Here is a 23,572-nt window from a genome sequence, read left to right as displayed (position 1 = left end):
ACTAGACACCAATATGGTAAATAATAGATGAGCTTCTGCCATGGTAACAGCTAAAACAGGCAAACAGTAAAATGATATTACCATGTTCAATTATTGATCAAGGTTTAACAGCAGACTGCAGACCTGTCTGCTCATTAAGAGATACAGACTCTGAATGTGCTGCAAGAATTGACTTACAATTACTCTAAAAGGAGTATACAGATAACCTTTTGTGCACAACATTAACCCTTTCTCCCCTGACAAAAGGAACAATAATTTACCCAAAACTCACCAGCCTGCTGTAATAATGATATTTAAGATTTATTGCTAAACTTATTACTTCTGATATAGAATAGTTAATGGAATAACTGTGTGAGGAAATGCATTTCAGATCAAATATTATCATCTGTTTACAGAGGTTACTGTAGCCTATGCTTATGTGGACAATGAATCAATTTTAAAGCTAGCATGGCATTTGAAACATTAATTTAATATTGAGTGTTTCATATTTGACATAATCAGACTTTTTCAGTTTGTCACTTTGACTGCACATAAGGAAAATAAGTAATAATAGATAATAAGACTAATCCATGAATCCAAGACTGATTTGTCCTTAGTTATCTTATAAAGCTACTTTTTAATAAAAGTGACAATTTTTTGGGTGAATTAATTAATCATTGATTCCAAAATAATTTAAACTATTGGAAGTTCATGATGTCAATAACTTTATATTTCGAAATATTTATTGAAGCAATATTAACTAAAAGATTCTGTTTATAATTAATTTAAATGCCACTAAAATAGAGTATAATACATTTGTATCTTTCTTTTAATGGATACTTGCTTATGTAAAGGTAATTATATAACTTTGTACGACAACTGAAATATGACTTGATTGTAGATATTTAATCATTTAAAGGGTTTCTATCAAACTTATGCTTCTTCAAAGATCAGTCATGGGGTAGTTGGAACATTTCTAGCATAAAATGTGCAGTTACCTATAATTAACATATCTTATTTAAATAAACAATCTTTGAATTATCTATCTCTTCTTTTTTTTCATCATATATTTGTGTTTAAACTGCGTTGAATTTGCTCAACAATTCCTCCATCTCTCTCTGAGCTCAAAACTGCACAACCTGTAGTTCCCCTCCGGACCTGTAGGCGGTGATACCTCTCCTACTCATTCTCAACAACCAGCGAAGAAGAAGCTGGAGCGACACCACACGTGTGCAGCACAGTGTCAACATGGGCAGAAGAAGACAGAATACGCAACTATTTACAAGTTTATCCAAGAAACAGAAGAAACATTTGAAGGAGTTTGGAGAGGAGCATCCATTCCACGATGTGTAAGCAGCACAGCACATCCGGCCTGTCGTAAAGACTATTTAAGATACTTTAGCTATGTTTATGTTAGCCAACTAGCTACGTTTCATTCAGGAAACTTATAGTGGGTAGCTATGCCAGCTAAATTTGTGTTTTATTCGTATGAAGCCGAAATTGTTCAAATGAACCCGATATCGTAATTGTTAATTCATACCAGAACCAGAAGTATTTACTCAGAGATAGCATCATTTTTCGAATTTAGTTTGTATCATAACAGTGTATCAATGAATCTCTTGACATTATGCTAATGTGTGTTTTTAGAGATGCTGGGAAATAATAGTGTGGGATAATGTTTAAATAACTGAAAACCAGCTTATTACAGGAAACTAGCACAACAATTTTTATATAATTTACAAACAGTCTGTATTTGGTAATCATCATGTTAGCACCCATACAAAGTGAAAAACAAAACAAAAACAAACAAATAACAACAAAAATCATCACCATGTGTACAACCTATCCCACCAGTTTTATTTTACATCATTTTGTTACTATACTGTCCCCATGTTTGTCTTTGTCCTGTTTGCTCATTTACTTATTTTGTCCCTCTTTCTAATTCATTCATTTTATTTACTGACCCTTTTCCTTTTGTTTTGTTTGTTTGTTTGTTTTTGTCTAAATCTGCTTGCAAAACTGTATCGTACCACAGTTCCCCTCTTGTTTGTATCTCTTTTTTTTATTGTGTGAGTGTGTGTATGCACGTTTTGGTGAATAAAAGTAAAAAAAAGAAAACCAGCTTACACATAAAAAGAGAAACAACCAAAAGTTCTTTACAGTAGCTAGTAGCCACGTTGCATTGTGTAGTTAATGGAAACTCCCATTAGACGGCTTGCAGGGATTGATTTCTGGGTCACAGGTGGGAGGAGGCACAAATAGAGAAATGAGAAAAGACCTACTGTGTGTGTCCTAAAATATGCACGCTGTCCAAGTTGCATAGCTAAGTACATGTTTCTTGTTGTGTTTTTCACAGAGTCAGTGAGGGTCCTGAAAGAACTGAAATAGTTAAACTGGTGAGTAGTACTTCACAAAAAACGTGTGGACCATCCAGCCATTGTTTGACTCTGGACTGTTTTGTAATATTATGAATGAACTATTCCAGCCTGCAAGCCCAGAGCACTCTGACGCTGAGCCTGATGATCTGGAGGAGGATGAGGAGGAAGAACCAGAGCAGAAAACAGCCTATCAGAAACTTCTTTCAACGCTCGGCAAACCCACCGGCAATGAGCAGAGTGACGAGGAGAGCAGTGATGATGATGAGGAAGAGGAAGGAGAAGAAGAGCTTCTGGAGGAAGGTGAGCTGTCTATCTCAAGCATGTTGAGTAAAAGTATAGAAGAAGCCTTCACAGTTGACTAAATCTTGCTTTTAATAGAAGGGGACAGTGAAGATGTCGGTGATGAGAGTGAGGATGGTGAAGAAGATGACGTCGGAGAGGAAGAACCCGAGGATGCCGATACGGCTCTGACTGAGGCAGCAGAAGGAGAGGAGATGGTGGAGACAGAGGAGGCAGGAGGTGAAGAATTTGAAGACAAGGAGAATGAATCCCATTTCTGTTTGGAGACCAACTTCATTGAAGAAGATGGAGGAGAGGAGGATACAAAAACAACTGCAGAGCAAGAAGACAACAAAGGTTACAAAAGAGTAAATCTTATCTGGGTACATGTAAGAGATGCTTCATGTGTTACCTGTATTCTGTTTTCAAAGTAAGTAAACATTTTGTTCAGCTAGGATGATTGAGAAAAAAAGATTAAGGAGTGTTTTTTTTCTGTACACAGACATGTTTTCAGATCATTTGGACACAGAACTAGGTGAAGAGGACGTGAAGAGGATAACATCTGGCAGCAAGGCAAAGGCACAGATCACGGTATTGCTTTCACTTTTTGGCACGATTGACACACTTTTATTTATTTAAAAAAGTTGTAAACAAACTTCATGTATGTCAATGTCTTTCCCCGTATTTAGTGGCCTAAATTGGGCACATTACTCTGCACCAATCCGCTGGAGAAGTTTGGATCGATCGGTCAACAGAAAGACACAAATCTCCCTGTTTTCCACAAACTTTTGGAGTCTAACTGGAAGAACTTAAACCAGACCTCAGAGCCCAAAGGGGAGGTCGGCTCACTGCAGCTTGAGCTGTTGGCTCTCATGGGCTCCTACAAGGACCTCTACTACCCAGAGACCTGCCCTCTGAACCAGGGCCCTCAGGTCCGCAGTGCATACTGCCTCCACGTGCTCAACCATGTGCTGAAAGCAAACTCTCAGGTCCTGGCTCATAACGCACAGCTGAGAGAGCAGAAGACTCAGACTAAAGCTGGAGCCGAGCCACAGGATGAACCCAGAGACCAAGGACTGACCAGGCCCAAGGTAAACTTACAAACAAACATCTTTATTTCTATAGCACATTTAAAACAACCTGGATTGACTAAAGTGCTGTACAAAAACACAATGTAAAAACAACAAATAAAATAACATTTAGAATGAAACACAATAAAAACACAATCAATAGGAGCATGAATAAAAATTTCAAAATGTCAAGCTCAAATTGTATTAAAGGCCAGAGCAAAGAGGTCAGTTTTAGACTAAGACTTGGACTTAGACTTTCTTTATTGTCATTCAAACTTGTACTTTACAGTGCAGATAAGAACAAAATTTCGCTGCATTTGGCTCGTTGTAGTGCAGGATAAAAACAGCAGCAAGTATTTACATCGAAAAATAAGGTGCGGATATAAAAAGAAAAGCTATGTATAAAATTACTATATAGACAAATATATTACACTTTTGTGATGTGTGTTATATTGTATTTTACAGTTCAGTGAGGTAGTCCTGTGTGGGGGTTTGAGGGGGAATGGAGGGATTCCTTTTTTGTGTTCAAAAGTCTTATGGCCTGTGGGAAGAAGCTGTTACAGAACCTGGAAGTTCTGCTTCATGAGCGAAAAACTGAGTCCAGCAGCGAAAACAGTCCTTGGTGGGGGTGGGACGTGTCTCTGCTGATTTTCTGAATTCTGGTCAGGCAGCGTTTTTTTGCAATCTTCTGGATGGGAGGAAGTGAAGTGAAGTTTTTTTAAGCAAAGATTTGAAGTTTTCGATGGACTGAGCAGTTCTTGTATTAACAGGTAGACTGTTCCACAGATTGGGAGCTCTGTCACCTCGGTTTTTTAGCCTGCACCTTGGAACATCCTTACAGATGTGTTATGAATGTAAACAAAGCTCCTTACATTTCTAATTAAGGGTGAGACAAAATATATCGATTAGGCAATATGTTCTTGTCCTGACTCTTTGTTTGAAAGAAAAAAGTGCTAAAGTTCACTAGATTCACTTTTCCTCCAAGATTTTTAATGCAGCTCATCATTCATCAATAAAACCAAATATTTATGTCTTTACTGCCCAGCAGCTCCTTTTAATGGCCGTCGTTCATTTTTTCAGGTCTTGATTCTGATTCCGTTCAGAGGCGGAGCTCTGAGAGTTGTCCAGACGCTCATCAGCCTGCTGGAAACGAAAGGTAAAAAAATCGTGGTGAACAACAAGAAGAGGTTCAAAGAAGAGTTTGGAGAGGAGGAAGATGAGAAACCATCCAAAACGCAGAGACCAGACGATTACCGCACCATTTTCTCAGGCAACGTGGACGATCACTTCAGGATAGGTACGGCTGAGTATATAAATATAGTCAAAACTATTTACCATTAGGTTATATGTTTTTTCTGTCTGAGGCTTTGACTTGTTTTTATCTGCACAACAGGCATCTCCATTGTGAGGAGCAGCATACGTCTCTACTCCCCGTTTTATTCATCGGACATCATCATTGCGTCTCCTCTGGGCCTCCGCACAGTGCTGGGAGCAGAAGGAGAGAGTAAGAGAGATTTTGATTTTCTCTCCTCCATCGAGCTGCTGGTGGTGGACCAGGCTGACGTCCTCCTCATGCAGAACTGGGAACATGTCTTGGTAAGAAGAACACACAACATTGAGGGATGTGACAATGTGTTCAGCAGCGTAATGTTCCTCCTGCTGGGAGAGGATGTGGTGCCATCTGCTGTTCAAAAGATGTTGTGGAACGCTTTGATCGAAACATATATGCTCAGACTACAGAAGTTTTGGTCCCCGTTTTTACTCAAGTCATATTTTGTGTGGGTGAATGGTCCATACGGTCAGTGCCAGAAAATATGGTTATGTTATGGGTTTATAGATCCAGTCTTAAAGGAGCAGTGTGTTTTCATCAGTGGCATCCAAATTAAAACATCCACTCTGGGGCTAAAGCGTCTGGTGTAGAGCCAGCGTTTCTCTGTAAATGGTAATTATCAAAACATGGCAGGGCACCATGGATGGGACCCCCTCTGTAAATTTAAACAAGCTCATTCTCAGGTTAAGAAAAAAAAAAATATATATATATTGTTTTGAAGTGATTTCACACTAAAGAATCTTAGTCATGTCATGAATATGAGTCTCTGCTGATCTGAACTTTTAACCTCGTGAACATTTTCCGACTTGTCGATGCCTCCTCACTTTGTAAAAATGTGATTTTTCACACTTAAATGTAATATAAATCAAGTATCTCCTCTGAAAATAAGTGTGAGTCATGACTGTCTACAATGGGTGTAACACCCGAGTCCCACTGTCTGTGATGTTTTCAGAGTTTTCAGAGTCCTATCTTCAGTTTGTTTACATCGCCCGGACGGCCGGCTGACTCCTCCCCTCATGTATAAAAGTTGTTTAATTGAGGGACTAGAGAAAAGAAGAATAACATACTGTACTCACTGCTTAACTGTGTTTCTAGATCACACTCATTTCAGGTAAATTTACATGCAGTGTGAAGATACGAGCATAATAAAGATGGCTAGCGTTAGCATGCTAACACAACAATGCAGCGCAAGTTGTTTTGGTTTCATGCTGGTGCTCAAGGGCGACATCTGCTGGATCAAAAAATCACATATAAAGCCTTTAAGATGCTGTAAGGAGTTGTATGTGACGGACTGTCTCTTTTTGAGCTACAATATAGCAAACAAGACCATCTGCATCAAGATGAAGAATTTATATAAAATACCTGAATCCATTGATGCAGAAAACATTTTCTCATTGGTGTTACCGATTTAAAGTCTGAATAAAAACATCAGCACATGTAGAGTTCACATGAAACATTGATCGATAGAGGTGAAGGGAAGTTAAATGTCACCTCCAGTTCCTACAGAAGAGTTTATATCTGTGTGAACCGTGTTATAATGAGCTCACATTACATCCTTCCTAAGGGTTAGGGGTTGGTGCTTTGCGCCCTCTGCCACACGATAATCTTACTAATATTTACAGTTTTAAAATGGTAAAATATTTTCATTAAGAGAAACCATTTCTTATGCTCGTATTAGTTCCAGATTTTGAATCTGAGGCTTCAGTCTTGAGTCCAGCCTTAATGTTGATGTCACCACCTCTACAGCACGTGATGAAGCACATGAACCTGCAGCCGCTGGACTCCCATGGAGTGGACTTCTCCAGGGTGAGGATGTGGAACTTGAACAACTGGGCCAGACACTACCGGCAGACTCTGGTGTTCAGCTCCATCCAGGACCCCCAGATCAACAACATCCTCACCAAGCAGTGTGCCAACTACCGAGGACAGGTACTTAACTTTAAGCACTTTACTGTTAACATTAGAACTGCCCTTGGGACTGAACATTAACCGCAGACTGCAATTTATTCAGACACATAACTAAGAGACTTAGATAAATGATGTCATAGCCTGAGGTCATCCCAGGTGGTTGCAGTATCCAGCTGTTTACTGAAGTCTGTGAGACAGGACAGCCCTGCTAGCTACTGTATCCTGCTGACTTTTTAAGTACAAGTGTGCACATTTTTTGTATTTTTAACAAAGTATCTTTCTTGTACTTTCTTGCTATCTGAATATTGACTGTATTTAAAAATTCCCTTAGATAGCCACGAAGAACATGCCAAAAACCGGCTCGATCAGCCTGGTGCTGGTTCAGGTGCCTCATGTGTTTCAGATGTTCCCTTCTGACAGCTTCATGGACCACGATGCTCGGTAAGGCTAGTCTTTTCTAATGTTTCTGGGATGTTGCTTTACATTCAGATTCAGTCAGTCACAAGTCTTACATTTTCTTGGGTAATATAGAGGGTTTTTTTTTTGGGGGGGGGGAGGGGTTTAAGCAGAAAAATTCATGTTAAAACCAGTCTGAGGGCACACTCACACAAGGCAATCAGTGTCGTGCCCAATCACATTTGACCCTAAAGTCCAGTTTGTATGACTAGTGTCAGGGCTCTGTACCGTGCCGTACACTTCCTTGAGACTGGCATAGTAAGAGGTGGGCTTCCCCACAGAACAGATGCTCATGCACGAGCACAAGCACAGGTAAGCAACATGGACATGACATTTTTTCTTGTATTCAACATTTTTATTGGTTTTTAAACATGGAATTACAAAAAAATCAAATTTCCCATATCGTACATAGAATCTTGTACTTAACATACAACGTGAGAGAAACGGATATAGACAAACAAAAGCAAAAAACAAAAATAAAACAAATAAATAAATAAATAAATAAAATAAAATAATGGTGCACACACTGTTTCCCCAGGTTAAATACATCTGTCCAATATTAAAATGAATCAAATTACTAAAGTGACCTCTTAAGTTACAAACACTGAAAGGACATGACATTTAAACCATCGCTGGGTCGCCTCATTGAGAAATCCAGAAGTGTTATGACCAAAACAACACAAAAATAAGCCACAAAGTCAGTAAAGTTGCAATCAAGTTCTCTTTGTTGTTCCCATTATGCGGACCACTCTTCAAGCCATGCATGTGTCAGATTATGACGTAATGACAGTTGTAATAGAGGTAACCGTGCTCAGGCCTGATTGGGCCTGGAACAGTGTGAGTGTAGGCCAGGTGGAACATCCGTGCTTTGGCACAGTACAGGGCGACTGGGCCTAGTGTGAGTGTGTCTTTAAATATTTTTATTTGGGATTACATTCTCATGCCTCTTTTACTTCCCTTTAAAAACATAACATTAGTGTGTCAACTAAGGTTGTCATCATTTTTGACACTTTTTAATACCACACAGTCTCTGTTAATGTAATAATCAAATATACAGCACTGTCTTAAACTGCACAATAACATTTTAAACTTTTTTGGCACCAAGATATTGCCAACACTGATATTTAAACAGTGTTTTGCCTAAAGTTTGGTAATTTATAAAAAGAGAAAAATATTGGCTGCACAAGGAATTCTCTTTTTGCAGCCATGTTATTGAAACATGTATCAGTGTTGAATCATTTTAAAATCTTGTATTGCGTTAACCTGAGCACATTCTTTGCCTTCATATCTGTATGTCTTTAAAGACAATGCTTCATATATTGTAGATCATTTTTAATTGTCTGAAAATAAGTCACACGTGTAACCTATTCCCTATGCGACTATTTTTGTTGTTGTTGTTGTAAAAAAAGCACGCTGGCTTAGTCTCCTCCTCTGTGTTTCATTAATAGATTTTTTGTCTAGATTAAAAAACAGGTCACAATATATGCAGCAGCTCAAGAGATCCTGACAAATGCATGGCTACTTCTAAAACCATTTTTCTGTTCTGTCTCACTGAACCTGTAGGTTTCAGTTCTTTTTAGATAAGGTGCTGCCTCAGTACAGGGACTCTGTAATGTCCCACACTCTCATCTACATCCCGTCTTACTTCGACTACGTCCGCGTCCGCAACTTCATGAAGAAGGAGGAGATCAACTTCACCAGCATCTGCGAGTATTCCAGCAAGTCGGAGGTGTCCCGAGCAAGACACTTCTTCCAGAAAGGAGACAAACAGTTCCTGCTCTTTACTGAACGCTTCCACTTCTACAAGAGGTCAGTTCTTTAAAAAAAATGCATCTTAACTTTAAAAAAGTATCTGTAGGGAATTAACTGTGACTATAGTTTACAACACATTTTCAAACACTTGTTTATTTATTTATTTATTTTATATATATATATATTTCATATTAATTTTTCACATAACAAACACAGAACAAGACAGCACAGATGTAGCCAAATTACTGAAGAAAAAAAACCAGTAATAACATACATGGGTCGTAATAACATATATCATATCAGATAGAGATAGATAGATACTTTATTGATCCAGAGGGAAATTCAAAGCATCCAGTAGCAGGTTACAAAGATGTACGTGACATGAAACATTCATAAAATACAATCTTATCTACCTAAATTACATGTCAAAGGGAAAAACAAAAGTGTGGGCACCCTTCCTGCAATAAGCCAACCAGATCAGTGGCAAGATAATCTATGAAGGGTTGCCAAATATTATAAAATAGGTTGTCATTGCCCTTTAATTTAGCACTGAGGTGTTCCATAGGAAAAATCTTAAATGTTTCTCTAAATGAGCAATTTTATTAGATGGGCTTCTGTGAAGCCAAAAAAAGTTTATGTTGAAGCACTTGTAACCTTTCTGGCTCCTGCCAACTGAAATTTACTGGAGTAATCTACTGGAGTAATACCAAAATCCTTTATACCCATCTGTCATTTAGACTGTAAAATATGAAAAACACAAGGCCCCGTTTTTTAAACATTTGTAACTCATTTGAGCCCTGCAGAAATCCTGATCTCTGACTTCTTGTGTAGGTACGCCATTAAAGGGATCCAGAACCTGATCTTTTATGGACTGCCCTCCTTCCCCCACTTCTACAGCGAGGTGTGTAACATGCTGGCAACAGGTGATCAGGGGGAGAGTGCCAGCTGGACCTGCACTGCACTCTACTCCCGCTACGATGCCCAAAAGTTAGCTGCGATCACCGGAGCCCAGAGAGCCGGACAGATGCTGCACTCCAACAAGCCTGTTCACCTCTTTATCACAGGGGGCGAGGAAAAAGCCTCCTGATGAACATATGGCATAATTAAAGAGTCAACAGTGGTAGATGTTTCCCTCAGATTGAGTATCAGGAAAGACGATGAATGCAGGTGTATAATATTTAATTGCCATGCCATGATACCCAAATATCAGAGTACATACTGGTTATACATTTGAACTATATTCATCTTTAAAATGAGGATAAAGAAGCTCTCCGTCATATTCAGACTGTCGTTCTCACATACAGGAGGACAGAGACATTTTTGAATTGCTGTAAATAGAAACTAACCTCAAGACACAAAGAGAGGAGATGATAAAACCTTGTTTTGATAAGTTGTGGGTGGTTACTGTAATAAGATGTTATGACTCTGCTTTCTATTTCAATTCCATGTAATTGTACATGTTAACACATTATCTTATCGTCTCTATTGTTGGATACTATTCTTAGTTCTATCTATACTTTTCCTAAAAGTGAAAAAAATAATGAAGGTTTTTACACTTTTTTGTATCTTGTCCTAACAAATATGAGACTTTAAAATTTAGTGTTGTTTTTTTTCTATTGTTTTAGCAATTCTAAAACCAATTTGTTAATGTAATAATCAAATATACTGCACTGTCTTAAACTGCACAATAACATGTGCAACTTTTTTTGCCACCAAGATATTGCCAACACATTTGTGCTATTTAGAAAGTGTTTTGCCTAAAGCTTGGTCATTTATAAAAAAGGAAAAATATTGGCTGCACAAGGAATTCTCTTTTTGCAGCCATGTTATTTAAACATGTATCAGTGTTGGTTGATTTGTACTGGAATCATTTTTAAAATATTGTATTGCCCAATTCTAAAACCAATCTAAAAGAAGTAATTTTCCCTCATGATGGTCTTTATTTTAGATGAATTATTTATGGAAAAATAACACAAAACATAAAAATAAATGTGCTTTATGAAAGTCAAGTCAAATTAAATTCAATAGCATGTTTCAGCAACAAGGCAATTCAAAGTGCATCACACATGACAGCAAGAGCATCAAGACAGACAGAGAGAGAGAAACATTCAAATAGATCAGAACAAAATCACTACAACAAACAACTAACAATCACAGAGAAGATTAAATATGAACATATCAAATAAAATAAAGAGATCCAAAAGAAATACAGGAATATGATATTAAGCGGAAAAAAATACATTTAAATACAAAATACATAAATAACCCAAACTTGTAATGGTGATGTTATCTGCACTGCGCGGTTTTCAATGGTATATTCCCTGGACGCCATGTATCACTAAACATACAACCGTCTTCAAAAGCAATGAAGCAGAAACTATTGGTGTCCTTACTCAAAGGAGAACTACACTGAATAACCACCGGGTTGTTATAGGACCACCTTTGTGCAATCTCTGCTGTACCTAAGTACTATTTGTACCATCAGAGTACTTAAAGGATGAACTGTTACCCCAATACCCCGATGCTATACGGAGAGTATTTAAAAAGCCATTCAGGTGCAGACAAAGTCCTCCTATGATGTAATTCTTCTTATGACATTATAGTGATCAATCAATCAATTTTTATTTGTATAGCGTCAACTCATAACAAGTGTTATCTCGAGACACTTTACAAGAAGCAGGTAAAATACCTTACTCTTTGTTATGTTACAAAAAAGAGGTGAAAGACCTTACTCATTGTTATGTTACAAAAAGCAGGTAAAAGACCTTACTTATTGTTATGTTACAAAAAAGAGGTAAAAGACCTTACTTATTGCTATGTTACAAAGATCCGGCCTATCCATCATGAGCACTTTAGCAAAGCAGCAAAAGTTACAGTGGTAAGAAAAAACTGTCTTATTAAAAGGCAGAAATCTTCGGCCGGATCCCCGGCTCATGACGAAACAGTCTTCACAGGCCTAGACTGCGCCGGGCTTGACAAGGGATAGGGGGAGAGATGGGATAAAATGCAGGAAGAGGGATAGGGAGCAAGGGGGTGTCGGGGGTGTTGTTCAGGCAAGCCATCCATGATGTCCATGATGCAATCTCCATGAATATTATTCAATTTCATTGTCAAATACAGACTTAAAAAGCACAAAAATAACAAAGATTGTAAAGCAGGAGAATAGAGTGAGAGGATCTTTGAGGTCTCACTTCTAGGTTTCAGAGCCCAGCTTACCTGGGTGGACTGCACCTTTGAACTTCTTTTAAAACCAAAGGTAGCAGAGCCAAAAAGATTACGGCTAACCCAGATGCCTTCTAAAAAGATAAGGGACAAGGTAAAACAGGCTTATAAAAACTGTCCGTTGTGTGAGCAAAACACATAATTATTAACTCCCTGAGTTGCTACAGAGTGACTTTGACCACAGAACTGTTTTGTGTTTCTCTGTTGGAAAAGGTTGTTTGACAGCCACTCGGTATCTGCTGTGATCATGGAGGACAAGACGCAGAAGCTCACCCTGAAGCGGGAAGTAGGTCTGATGGGAGCCGTTTCCCTCATCGCAGGGACGATGATTGGATCTGGGATCTTCATGACCCCGCAGACTGTGCTGTCCACCATCGGCAGCCCCGGAGCCAGCCTGGTGGTGTGGGCGGCCTGTGGTGTACTGGTGATAATGATCTCTTTCTGCTACGCTGAGCTGGGCACTGTCATAACAGAATCTGGCGGGGAGTACATCTACATCCTCAGGACTTCCGGTCCAGTCGTCGCCTTTATGTTAATCTTCAGCTCTGTCCTATTTGTGAGACCTGCCGGCGTTGCTAGCGTGGCACTGGGATTTGCCCAGTATGTCGTGGCCCCTTTCTATTCAGACTGCCCGCCTCCAGTACTGGTGGTGAAGTGTGTGGCTGCTGCTGCCATTTTGGTGCTCGCCATTGTGAACTGCCTCAATGTACGCCTCTCCATGTCACTCCAAGTGTTTTTCATGGTGGCCAAGGTTCTGTCCCTGGCTGTCATCATAGTGGGAGGTGTGGTGATGCTTATCAGAGGTCACACTGAGACCTTCGAGGACTCCTTTGAAAACACCAATGTTGGCATCAATCCAATTGGTATTGCTTTCTACCAGGGACTCTGGTCCTATGATGGCTGGAACAACCTCAATTATGTCACTGAAGAGCTGAAACGTCCAGAGGTAGGTGAAAGGATATGTGGGGATTTAGTGTTATTGCACCGAAGGAGTTATTGAGTAACCAAGAAGAGGAAAGCTGGTCGACATCGTCCACCTGACCACCACACTAAAACAATAAAGTAATAAAAGTATCTTCAGAGGTCGAAGACAGTGATGCTTAGATGAAGGATTAATGTTTATAGCTACCAAGTGAATAATTTAAACCACCAGACCACCCACACAGAGATAATTCAATTCAATTATTGTTCAAACTTTTCAAACTACTATCAACATGTTATAAAGTAGGACTATTGGCCATAGAATAACAGTGAGGAGGAGACAACAAGGGGTGTTTGGAGAACATTTCTCCTCAGCTTGAGAAACTCTTCATCCTGTTAAAAGTCCTCCTCACAGTTTTACACCTTAGGAGCTCTCTTCAGGGCTAAGACACTTTGTGAATAACTTTAATCTTTACAAGGATCTAGTCCTAACTGAGGGAAAATTATTTCCTGATTCTAAGAATTTTCTTAGAATTTTGTCACTAAAGCAGCTCTTAGTACTTAGGAGGCTTTGTGAATACGACCCCATGCTGAGGTGTAGTAGATGCGCATGTTAACCCAGCCCATCCCGGAATAATGAAAAAGTATGCATAACTCTTGGCCTAAAATGGATGATTTATAAAAAACAACCACCCCTGTGCAGTGTGTACCAATAAAGAAATGATCCGTCTGGACCAAAATATTGGAGGTTGCCGCCTTGTCTTGACAACACTTGTAATATTTTAAGGTCAGTATTCTGTCCTCCATCAGGTTTCTTAACCAAACGGAGTAAGTTTTTCTCTTGATCATCTGCGGCATTATGCCTGTTCATTTGCTGTTAAACCAAAAAAGTAAGAAATGTGTGTGAATTTAGTTTTTTAGTAACTGCTGCAATTATCCAAAACTGGTTGTGTGCGTGCTGCAGGAAGAGTGAGCAAACTGAGAATCTGCTTGAAAAACCCCATGATGGTATTTAATATGCCTAATAAACACTTTATTCATCACTTTCATTAGGGACTCTTTGTTAATCAAATGTTGTTACTTTTTATTTGATCAGTTAGTGTAATTGATAGTTCATTAGTTCACTTTCTTATCCTGGTGCATAGTGATTATGGGACCATGTGGTCGTGGGAGCATAGCACTGTTCAGTCTTCCTGAGGACATTTATAGCAGGGTGCTAGAAAAGAAATTTTTTATTAATGATTCATTTATTTGGGGTGGACAAGAGCTAATCCAAGCTGACATTGGGTGAGAGCCAAGGCATGCGCCGGACAGGTTACCACTCAATCAGAGTGCTGATACATAGGGACAGACAGCATTTTGAGTGACCAGTTAAATTAGAAAAAGCTCTAGGTCCTAGTGAGAACCAAAGCATGCATGGAGAAAATGCAAACTCTACACTGAAAGAAATTTGATCCGAGAACTGACTTGCTGTGAGGCAGGTTCTAAACATCCCAATGCTGCCACAATTGCTGACTCTTCATGGTAATTCACCAGTGGACCATAACTTTCTTCTCACAAAGCTACAAAGGATATTGGAGTTTACCCATCTAGTCAGGTGATTTGAGGACTTGAGGAAGGCTTGCAACTGTATCTTCTGGGTTGTCTTGGGCCATTGCCACATTCTACAATTCTACAATTCACTTAGCAGACGCTTTTCTCCAAAGCGACGTACATCAGAGAGTAAGTACAACACAAGCAAGGATCTAGAAAAAAGGGAACAATGTCAGTAAGAGCAAACGATCAGCTTTGAGTCTGATTGGACACACAGGTGCTGACAGGAAGTGACCAGAGGTAAAGCACAACATTGACGGCAGTTCTTGAGAGCTCTAATCAGTATAGAAACCATCTTATAAGTCATCGTTATCAAACAAAAACCATCGTCACAACCATCATCATCATCAATAATATGGAGATCATCATCATTAAGTTAGTAGGTATTCATGAAAGAGCTGGGTCTTTAGCTTTTTCTTAAAGGTGCAGAGGGACTCTGCAGATCAAATGGAGTTTGGAAGTTCATTCCACCACCGGGGGGCGACAGAGGAGAAGAGTCTAGTCAGCGTCTTAGGACCCTGTTGTGAAGGTTGGATCAGACGCCTTTCATTGGCAGAGCGTAGTGGGGGGGAGGGAGTGTAGACCTGGATCAGAGAGTTAAAGTAAGGAGGGGTTTTGTAAGCGAGCAGCAGAGTTTTAAATCTGATGTGAGCAGTAACTGGGAGCCAGTGTAAGGAGATGAATAGCGGAGACATTCTTTGTGTAGCTGGACTAAAAACTGCTGTAGGTTCTGTAATATTGACGTAAAGGTATCACGTTGGGTATGGAAACCTAGTTAACCAAGGTGAAGCTCAGGTGAAGGAGTTCAGATATCTTAGGATACTCTTGCTCACGAGTCAGGATAAGATAGGGTTTTACAGGTTTATTGATGGGGTGTCTGCAGTGACACATACTGAGCTGATGTGGTCAAGAGTGTCATATCTTTGAGAAGGAAAAATGAATGTTTATCATAATGACAAGCATGCCTTGTTTAGCGGCTGTTGAAGGGTGATTTAGCCTTTTATTGTGGACATGGCTCTAACGTTACCCAACAGTTAATCGTTAATCTTTAGTCTGCTCCCTGTATGTCCAGTTTCCTTCAAAGAAGCAGATATCCTCAGACAATGGAGAGTGACAGACAAGGACTCAATTTGAAGAGAGAAGTGGGGATAGTTGGGGCTGTCTCATTCATCGCTGGAACCATGATGGGCTCTGGGATCTTCATCTCCCCCCAGTATGTTCTAATGACTATAGGCAGTCCTGGGGCCAGCCTTATTATATGGGCCTGCTGTGGGATAATTGCCATGCTTGGGGGGCTCTGTTATGCTGAACTGGGAACAGTGATACCAGAGTCTGGAGGAGAGTTCATCTACATCCTGCGGACGTCTGGGAGGGTGCTGGCCTTCACTTTTGTCTTCAGCTTCGTCATTGTCATGAGACCTGCCAGTGCCACAGGAATTGCCCTGAGCTTTGCAGAATATGTGGTGGCCCCCTTTTACAATGGCTGTACCCCTCCAACACTGGTGGTGAAGTGCGTGGCTGCAGGGAGTATCCTGGTGCTGGCCATAGTGAACTGTCTCAGTGTCCGCTTGGCCACCATCATCCAGGTGGTTTCCATGGCTGTCAAAGTGCTGACAATGGCGGTGATCATAATGGGAGGTATTGTGATGCTTTTCCAGGGACACAATGAAAATTTTGATAACTCTTTCAAGGGAACAAATACTGGTGTCACCTCAATTGGAATTGCTTTCTACCAGGGCCTGTGGTCCTATGATGGCTGGAACACTTTGAATTATTTAACTGAGGAGCTGAAACATCCAGAAGTAAGAATTTCCCTGTTTACTTTCAATGAATGATCAAAATACAGTGATGCTGTTTGATTGATATATGTCTACTTTTACTCTGCAATCAAGTACTTACTATCTGCAAAGACTGTGGTTCATCATATAATGCTTATTGTTTACATTTGGCAAACAATCAGTAACCGAACAAAACAAGTAATCGATATTCTTTAGGTTACATCTAAAAGCAATGCTGGACAGTAGATCACACGAATACAAAGGCAGATGTTTGAGAAAAACTGCAGTCCGTACAAGAGTGAACATGTTCAGAAAGTAGGGATATATAGGTCATATCAAATATACAGTATATGTTAATATTTAACATCTTTTTTATGGGGCTCTTTTAGTGCCTCTTGGCCAGTAACTTTTTCAAAAATAGTTTATTACAGTATTTAGATTTGTATCGTCTTCCTTATCTTTCTTATTCCTGGGTGCTTCCACTGTCAGGGTGAAAAACAACTACAGTATCTTCATCTTGTGCTTGTTGATCAACGTCGCCATGGCTGACAAAGAACCCGAAGCCCTGAAAATGAAACGGGAAATAGGGCTGATTGGCGGTGTAGCACTTGTTTCAGGAACTATGATTGGATCTGGTATATTCATGTCACCACAGTTTGTACTGGGCTATGTGGGAAGCCCTGGTGCAAGTCTGGTGATCTGGGCTCTTGCAGGAGTTGTAGCCATGACTGCAGCCCTGTGCTACACCGAGATTGGGACCATCATTTCTGAATCTGGTGGGGACTTCATCTACATCTTGAGGATCTATGGACCATGTCCTGCCTTCTTTGCTGCGATCACTTTCATCCTGGTTGTGAGGCCGTTCGGCATTGCAGCTATGGCAATAAGCATTGCAGAGTATGTCACAGCACCTTTTTATACAGATTGCCTTCCTCCTCAGATTGTAGTGAAGTGTGCTGCAGCTGTGGCTATTCTGGTTGTTGCCTTTGTAAATGTCTTAAATGTCCGTGTGGCCATTAGAATCCAGGTGGTCTTCTTGGTGGCCAAGGTGCTAGCGTTGACTTTTATTATAATTGGAGGCATAGTGAAGGCCATACAGAACAACAATGTCATTGTGGAAAATCTAAAAGTTGAGCATGCTTTTAAAGGCACTCGGTACTCTTTGAGCACTCTAGGAATGGCTTTTTATCAAGGTTTATGGTCTTATGCTGGATGGTACAACCTGAACTATGTCACTGAGGAGCTCAAAAGACCAGAGGTGAGAATGTGAGAAGCTGGATTTTACATGTTTGTGTCCACAAAAGATTTCTTTGCCAAAAAAAATGTATTCCCTCTCGTGACCTGACATGGCACATTTCTTCATGCCAAACCGGGAGGATTAAAAAGGTTGTGGCTTTAATGCTAAATGCTGGGTTTGTAATGTCAATAATTGATCAATCTATTGACTGTCTACGAGTTCTGAACTGAAGTTAAAATGATGAAATGATTCTCTAACTGAAGTGTCATTGCAAAGTAACATATACACACTCAGGGTTGGATTTAAAGAAGAAAACATTTTAATTGCTGCAATTGTGCTCTTATCTCACTGATGAAGGTGTTTCACCGCCAGTGTTGTTATCATGTGTGCAGAGATAGTAGAACATAAAGTTATATCAACAAGCAGCAGTTGAAAGATCACAAAAATACATATAAACAATTGTAAAATTATTACAACACAAAGCTTCTTCAAGGCAAGCAAACTCTTCCAGGTATAGTTTAGTGAAGGGTTTTAAATACAAACACTGACTGTAGAGGTGTACCAGGGAATTTGAGCTACTTGCTAGAAGTTGAAGAAATAATAAACTTTCCAAATAGAAAATGCAAATGCATTAAGACTCTGCATTAAAATGTTGTGGTATACTAACCGCCTTCTTGTGGGAATTAGATACTTCATAAGCAATGGGACATTTTCATGATCCTTGACATTGGTTAAACATTTTCTTTTACTGAAATTCAGAAGTTACAGTATCTTCAGCTTAATGTTTTAAACATTGGTGGTTGATCTAAAACGTTTGTATCTACTGTGCAGAATATCACTGCAAGACTTTACAAACAGAGTTCCTTATGCACCTAAAATCCCCTTTTGCTAAAATGTAAGCTCTTTTGACTTAGTTATCTTTTATATTGATGAATCTCTTTTTGCAGGCGATGCAGTTCAACATCTAAAAAATGCACTTAAGATTGTAACTAATTGCCCCTTGTCAGGCTTTTTCATGGAGTTAAAAATATATAGCTGTAAGTGTTATAAACATACACGACAGATATAATATACAATATGATATAACATAATAGACTAAAACACCTTTTAAGGAGAGTGCTGTATTATACAGGTCATAACCTTTTGTATGGAGAACTAGGAAACATTAAAATAAATGGAATATTTACTTGAAAGATCTTTTAATACATCTTTGAAAATGGTTGGACGTTGAATTAATCATTGGCATGCTCAAGTAAGGGTTGTGTTATTCAGTCCAAGTTTTTATTATTTCATTCTACTTGACCTGACTCCTGGCTCAATCTGTTACACAAGGGTGACTATCAAACATCCGTCATGCAAGTGGGTATACATGGACAGCTGTGGTTCAGTTGGTAGAGTCGTCACCTCTCAACCGGAAAGTCAAGGGTTCAATCCCCAGCTGGGCAACATGTCCGATGTGTAAGACACTTAACCCTGAATTGCTCCCGCTGCTTCAGTGGTGGTGTATGAATGGGATTAGTTACTTCTGATGGATGATACTACATAGTGACCATCGCTACCATCAGTTTGTGAAAGGGTGTGAATGGGTGGGTGTGACCTGCGGTGTAAAAGTGCTTTGAGGAGTCGGAAGACTAGAAAAGTGCTATATAAGCTCAAGTCCATTTACTGTTTACATTGGCTAAAATATATGAATGATTTTGCCTTTTTTACTTCCAGGTGAATCTTCCCCGGGCGGTAATAATAGCCATTTCCCTGGTGACTGGTTTGTATCTGCTGGTGAATGTGAGCTACCTGACAGTAATGACGCCTAAAGAGCTCATGTCTTCCACTGCAGTAGCAGTGACCTGGGGGTAAGACTACGCCTGATGTTTACATCACAGGTTCAGGCAGAACGATCAGGGACTTGGTAGACATGTAGACAAAACTCTTCTGGTATTAAAGCAGACAGCAAACCTAAAACCAAATAGCCTTCTAACTATGTAAGAAGTTTGCAAAGCCTGATGCTTACAACGACAAAGTAGTACCTAAGCTAACATTGCTAACTGTATGTGCTAACTCTTACCCTCAGGAGTAATATGAATTGCAAAGCATTTCTTAACTAACCATTTAGTGACCAATTAAATTGAATAATGGTCAGATGAGAGAGATTCTTCTTTATATTCTAAATCTGAGAAATCCAACAACAAACCTTCACCATGCTGTCCGTCACATGCCCCCATGCTGTGTCCTACAGCCAGCAAATGTCAATAGAAGTGTGATATAGCATGATCATAATCCGAATAAATATTCTTAGCAAAATGGTTAGCATCTTACATTTTCAGAATTTTTATTTTTAACAGAATATGAAGGCCACTTTAAAGAAAAGTGTCAGAGATTTCAAGAATAAAGTTGTAATATTATGAGAACAAAGTAGAAGAGATTAAAATCAGAATCAAAATCAGAATATTACCAGAATTAAGTTGCAATTTTATAATAAAACATGTTGTATTATTATGTGAATAAATTCATAGTTATTTTGATTTTTTAATTAGTGAGTTACCCTTAAATCACATCTGTCACTGACGTACAGTAAGAGCAAATCAAAAGACTGTACCATGCAGGTAGTAGGTTATTAAATACTTATTTGCACTGTTAACAAACAGAAAAGACATAAATTTGAAATCACTGAAAATTATTTTCAACAGGGAAGGAAAAACTAATTAGATAGCCAAAGTGGATTTTAACAGTTGGAAATACTATGTGGGAGTATTTGTGAGCATGTTAACCTTTTTCATCAGGAATAAGGTGTTAGGCAGCTGGGGCTGGATCATGTCATTGGCTGCAGCACTTTCTGCTTTCGGTTCCTTGAATGGTACGTTCTTCAGCGGTGGCCGTGTGTGCTTCGTTGCTGCCAGGGAAGGACACATGGTGAGAATCTCTCCTCCTTATGATTATACTGTGTTTCCTCAAATACTAGCTGGGGGTCCAAAACGAAAAGAAAGGCCAAGAAATACTGTTCATATTAACAAATGAAGGGTCAGTCTTAAAAAGCTTGTGGGAGGAAAAACACAGCTATGCAGACATGCACAAACTACACCAATTTAATGTTAAATTCCAAAAAGTTATTTTTTGTAACAAGTCTTTAAGTAGCAGTTGCTACATTTTGACAACATAGAAACTGTACAGTTGACTTGTTTTTCATCAACATGTTAGAACAACGTTTGCATGATATAGCTTTGATAAGAAATTAAGTGATTCTGTTCATTGAAACTTAGCAGCAGCCTCTGGTGCGGAAAAATGAAGCCAATGTGGAAGGGCATTTCCCTGTGTGTCTATTTAATGCTTCCTTCAAAAACCACGGATCCCTGTTTAATCTCATGTTAAAATGCCACCTTTTACAGCAGAAATACACTCCTACAGCCTGGTTCAAAATGTTTAGTGGCTGAATAGCTAATTTCTGTATTGGTAAAACTGTACAGGGAGTGATTTTCTTCAAAAACCCATCCATTTTGGTGATATTTCAGCCCTAACCCATAATTAGGAGGCGTGGATGATTTGACTGCCAGGTAGGCGCGTCGTAGCTGTCTGCCAGGATGCTAAAGGCCTTCTTCCTCTCCACCCCTTTCCCTTTTGTTAGACTGATCCAAAGTTAGAGCTAGATATTTCCAACATGGCAACCACCATTGTTGGCCTATATGAAACACGTCTTCAGAGACCAGTGGGTGACATCCCTGACATAATTTCCATGTTTCAAACAATCTATGGGTGAAACTCTAGAGGGCTTTAAATATGAAACAGATGAAGGAAGAAATAGTTTTTACAATGGAAAACTCTCAAAGCAACACCTTTAACTAAAGGCTTTGTTCCCTCTGCAGTTGAGGTAAATAAATAAAAAATCTCTTGCTCACTGTATGAGGAAACACAGTATGATATATTGTGTAATTGTGCAGTATAAGAATTCAGAGATTCACCCTGACTCATGTGTTTCTTTTTGTAGCCAGATATTCTGGCTATGGCTCACGTCCGCAGACTGACTCCGTCTCCAGCCCTGATCTTCACAACCATCGTCTCTCTCATCGTGCTGATCCCAGGAGACTTTCAGAGTATTGTCAACTTCTTCAGGTGACAGCCCATTCTTCTTTGTATGACCTTATTTGTAATGATTTCTGTATGTATTAGTTGTAAAAAATGTTTACATGTTTGACATTCCTCTTATTTGTGATGTTAGTTTCACTGCTTGGTTTTTCTACGCCATCACCCTGTCGGGACTTCTCTATCTCAAAATTAAGAAGCCGGAGCTCCCGAGGCCGTATAAGGTCTGTGTCACACACTCTCTCACAACACCATCATGAAACACAAAGATTTTTAATTTGTTAACAGGGTGAGACTCAGTCTGTGTGTGTCTCTTCATCTCTCCATAGGTGCCAATTATCCTCCCCATACTGGTCCTCATCGCAGCAGTATTCCTGGTGCTGGCCCCTATCATAGACGACCCTCAGATTGAATACCTCTATGTAGCTCTGTTTGTCTTAAGTGGTGCTATATTATACGTACCGTTCATCCATTACAAGCTCTGCCCAGGACTGCTCACAAAGTTAACCGTGTTCCTGCAGCTGTTCTTAGAGGTCGCCCCAGCAGAGAAAAACCTTTGATTTGGGCAGACAAATCAAAAAAAAGAAAGAGGTGTTTTTTCAGTTTTATTACTTTTCAAGTGCACCTGGGTTTGGCTAACTACCTCCCATTTCTACTATTACAGGGTGCACAGTTATAACAGTGGCAGAAGGGTGCAGGTAACCACAATCTGCCTGGAGAGTGCTTCAATAAGTATTGATAAGTTTGGTTGTACATAAAGGCTTTGTTTTTAATTTCAAAGATCACATGTGGAAAGAAACTACATTTTATTTGTGAAATCAAACGTTTCAGTCTGTGTTGTGTCTATTGTTTTTTTTATAATAGATATTTGTTGCAATAGATTTAAGATTTCAGATATATGAAAATGGCATACTTGGTAAACACCTTTAAATGTTGCTCCTTGAATAGATAAACATTCTGATTTTAGGGGAACAAGAAGAGAATGCACCATGACAGGAGCTTCTGTCATGGTGCAGAAAATGCTGCCGTGCAACAAACTCACTGACATCACAATGAGTAAAGCACTCCATGTTACACTGTAGTAACTCTGAGTGGATCCGTCAAAACAACTATGTCAAAAGAAGCTTTTCTGCCTGTAGCAATTTCAAATAAAACATGTTTCAGTTAAATAATATATGTGAAATAATCAAATATATTACATCAATAACTGTGCTTCAGGAGACTATCAAAGGAAATACAGCTTGTTTTTTTAAATGTTGTACCGATGCAATTGGCACAACCTGATTTGTTATTGATTATCTGTTCCGTCTGTGCCAAAATTTCAGCACATTCAGTTCTTCAATTTATAATTTTATTCTTGTGAAACTATCCCATCTGTACCCAGCTGCACTTTGTGTTCAAAACAGATCAACATGAGCATGTCAACATGTTAAACAAAGATTGGGATCATGTTGGTGCGTTGGCATTACACATTTCATTTCTATATTTACATACAGCCTATCTATGGTAAAGTCTAAAAGAGCTAGATTTTATTTTTATCTTAAGCCTTTATTCAGGTAAGACAGTGTATTGAGTTGAAAACTTTGCAGAGATGAGCC

At 39.3% G+C, this 23,572-nt stretch overlaps 2 protein-coding genes across 4 annotated transcripts; both read left to right on the top strand.

Annotated features, from left to right (window-relative positions):
• Positions 1-1,178: 1,178 nt before the first annotated feature.
• utp25 (UTP25 small subunit processor component) lies at positions 1,179-11,082 on the top strand. Its single transcript, XM_061063859.1, has 12 exons — positions 1,179-1,328; positions 2,336-2,375; positions 2,465-2,657; positions 2,736-2,993; positions 3,139-3,227; positions 3,326-3,727; positions 4,787-5,003; positions 5,100-5,302; positions 6,783-6,965; positions 7,276-7,385; positions 8,964-9,209; positions 9,984-11,082. Exons 1-12 carry the CDS (start codon positions 1,228-1,230, stop codon positions 10,237-10,239), a joined length of 2,298 nt encoding a protein of 765 aa, XP_060919842.1. The 5' UTR covers positions 1,179-1,227; the 3' UTR covers positions 10,240-11,082.
• Positions 11,083-12,590: 1,508 nt separating this feature from the next.
• Positions 12,591-23,146, top strand: zmp:0000001267 (b(0,+)-type amino acid transporter 1). Of its 3 annotated transcripts, none has more exons than XM_061062669.1 (6): positions 12,591-13,320; positions 19,620-19,753; positions 20,681-20,810; positions 21,880-22,004; positions 22,111-22,198; positions 22,304-23,146. In XM_061062669.1, exons 1-6 carry the CDS (start codon positions 12,622-12,624, stop codon positions 22,532-22,534), a joined length of 1,407 nt encoding a protein of 468 aa, XP_060918652.1. In that variant the 5' UTR covers positions 12,591-12,621; the 3' UTR covers positions 22,535-23,146. The 3 variants fall into 3 exon arrangements, with proteins under 3 accessions (XP_060918652.1, XP_060918650.1, XP_060918651.1); XM_061062667.1 differs by lacking the exon at positions 12,591-13,320 and adding an exon at positions 15,505-16,690; XM_061062668.1 differs by lacking the exon at positions 12,591-13,320 and adding an exon at positions 16,717-17,924.
• The last annotated feature ends 426 nt before the right edge of the window (positions 23,147-23,572 follow it).

This window comes from Labrus mixtus, chromosome 18, assembly GCF_963584025.1.
Source record: "Labrus mixtus chromosome 18, fLabMix1.1, whole genome shotgun sequence".
Lineage (NCBI taxonomy): Eukaryota > Metazoa > Chordata > Actinopteri > Labriformes > Labridae > Labrus > Labrus mixtus.
Note: the sequence above shows the minus strand (reverse complement) of the source record. Positions and strands in the feature narration are given on the sequence as shown.

Bases quoted from the DNA above. Each gene is read 5' to 3' on its own strand.
- utp25 (XM_061063859.1), top strand. From the start codon at position 1,228: ATGGGCAGAAGAAGACAGAATACGCAACTATTTACAAGTTTATCCAAG. The intron at 3,228-3,325 runs GTATTGCTTTCA...CCCCGTATTTAG, and splicing joins AGGCAAAGGCACAGATCACG to TGGCCTAAATTGGGCACATT. The intron at 5,004-5,099 runs GTACGGCTGAGT...TCTGCACAACAG, and splicing joins GGACGATCACTTCAGGATAG to GCATCTCCATTGTGAGGAGC.
- zmp:0000001267 (XM_061062667.1), top strand. From the start codon at position 15,953: ATGTCCAGTTTCCTTCAAAGAAGCAGATATCCTCAGACAATGGAGAGT. The intron at 22,005-22,110 runs GTGACAGCCCAT...TTGTGATGTTAG, and splicing joins AGTATTGTCAACTTCTTCAG to TTTCACTGCTTGGTTTTTCT. The intron at 22,199-22,303 runs GTCTGTGTCACA...ATCTCTCCATAG, and splicing joins AGCTCCCGAGGCCGTATAAG to GTGCCAATTATCCTCCCCAT.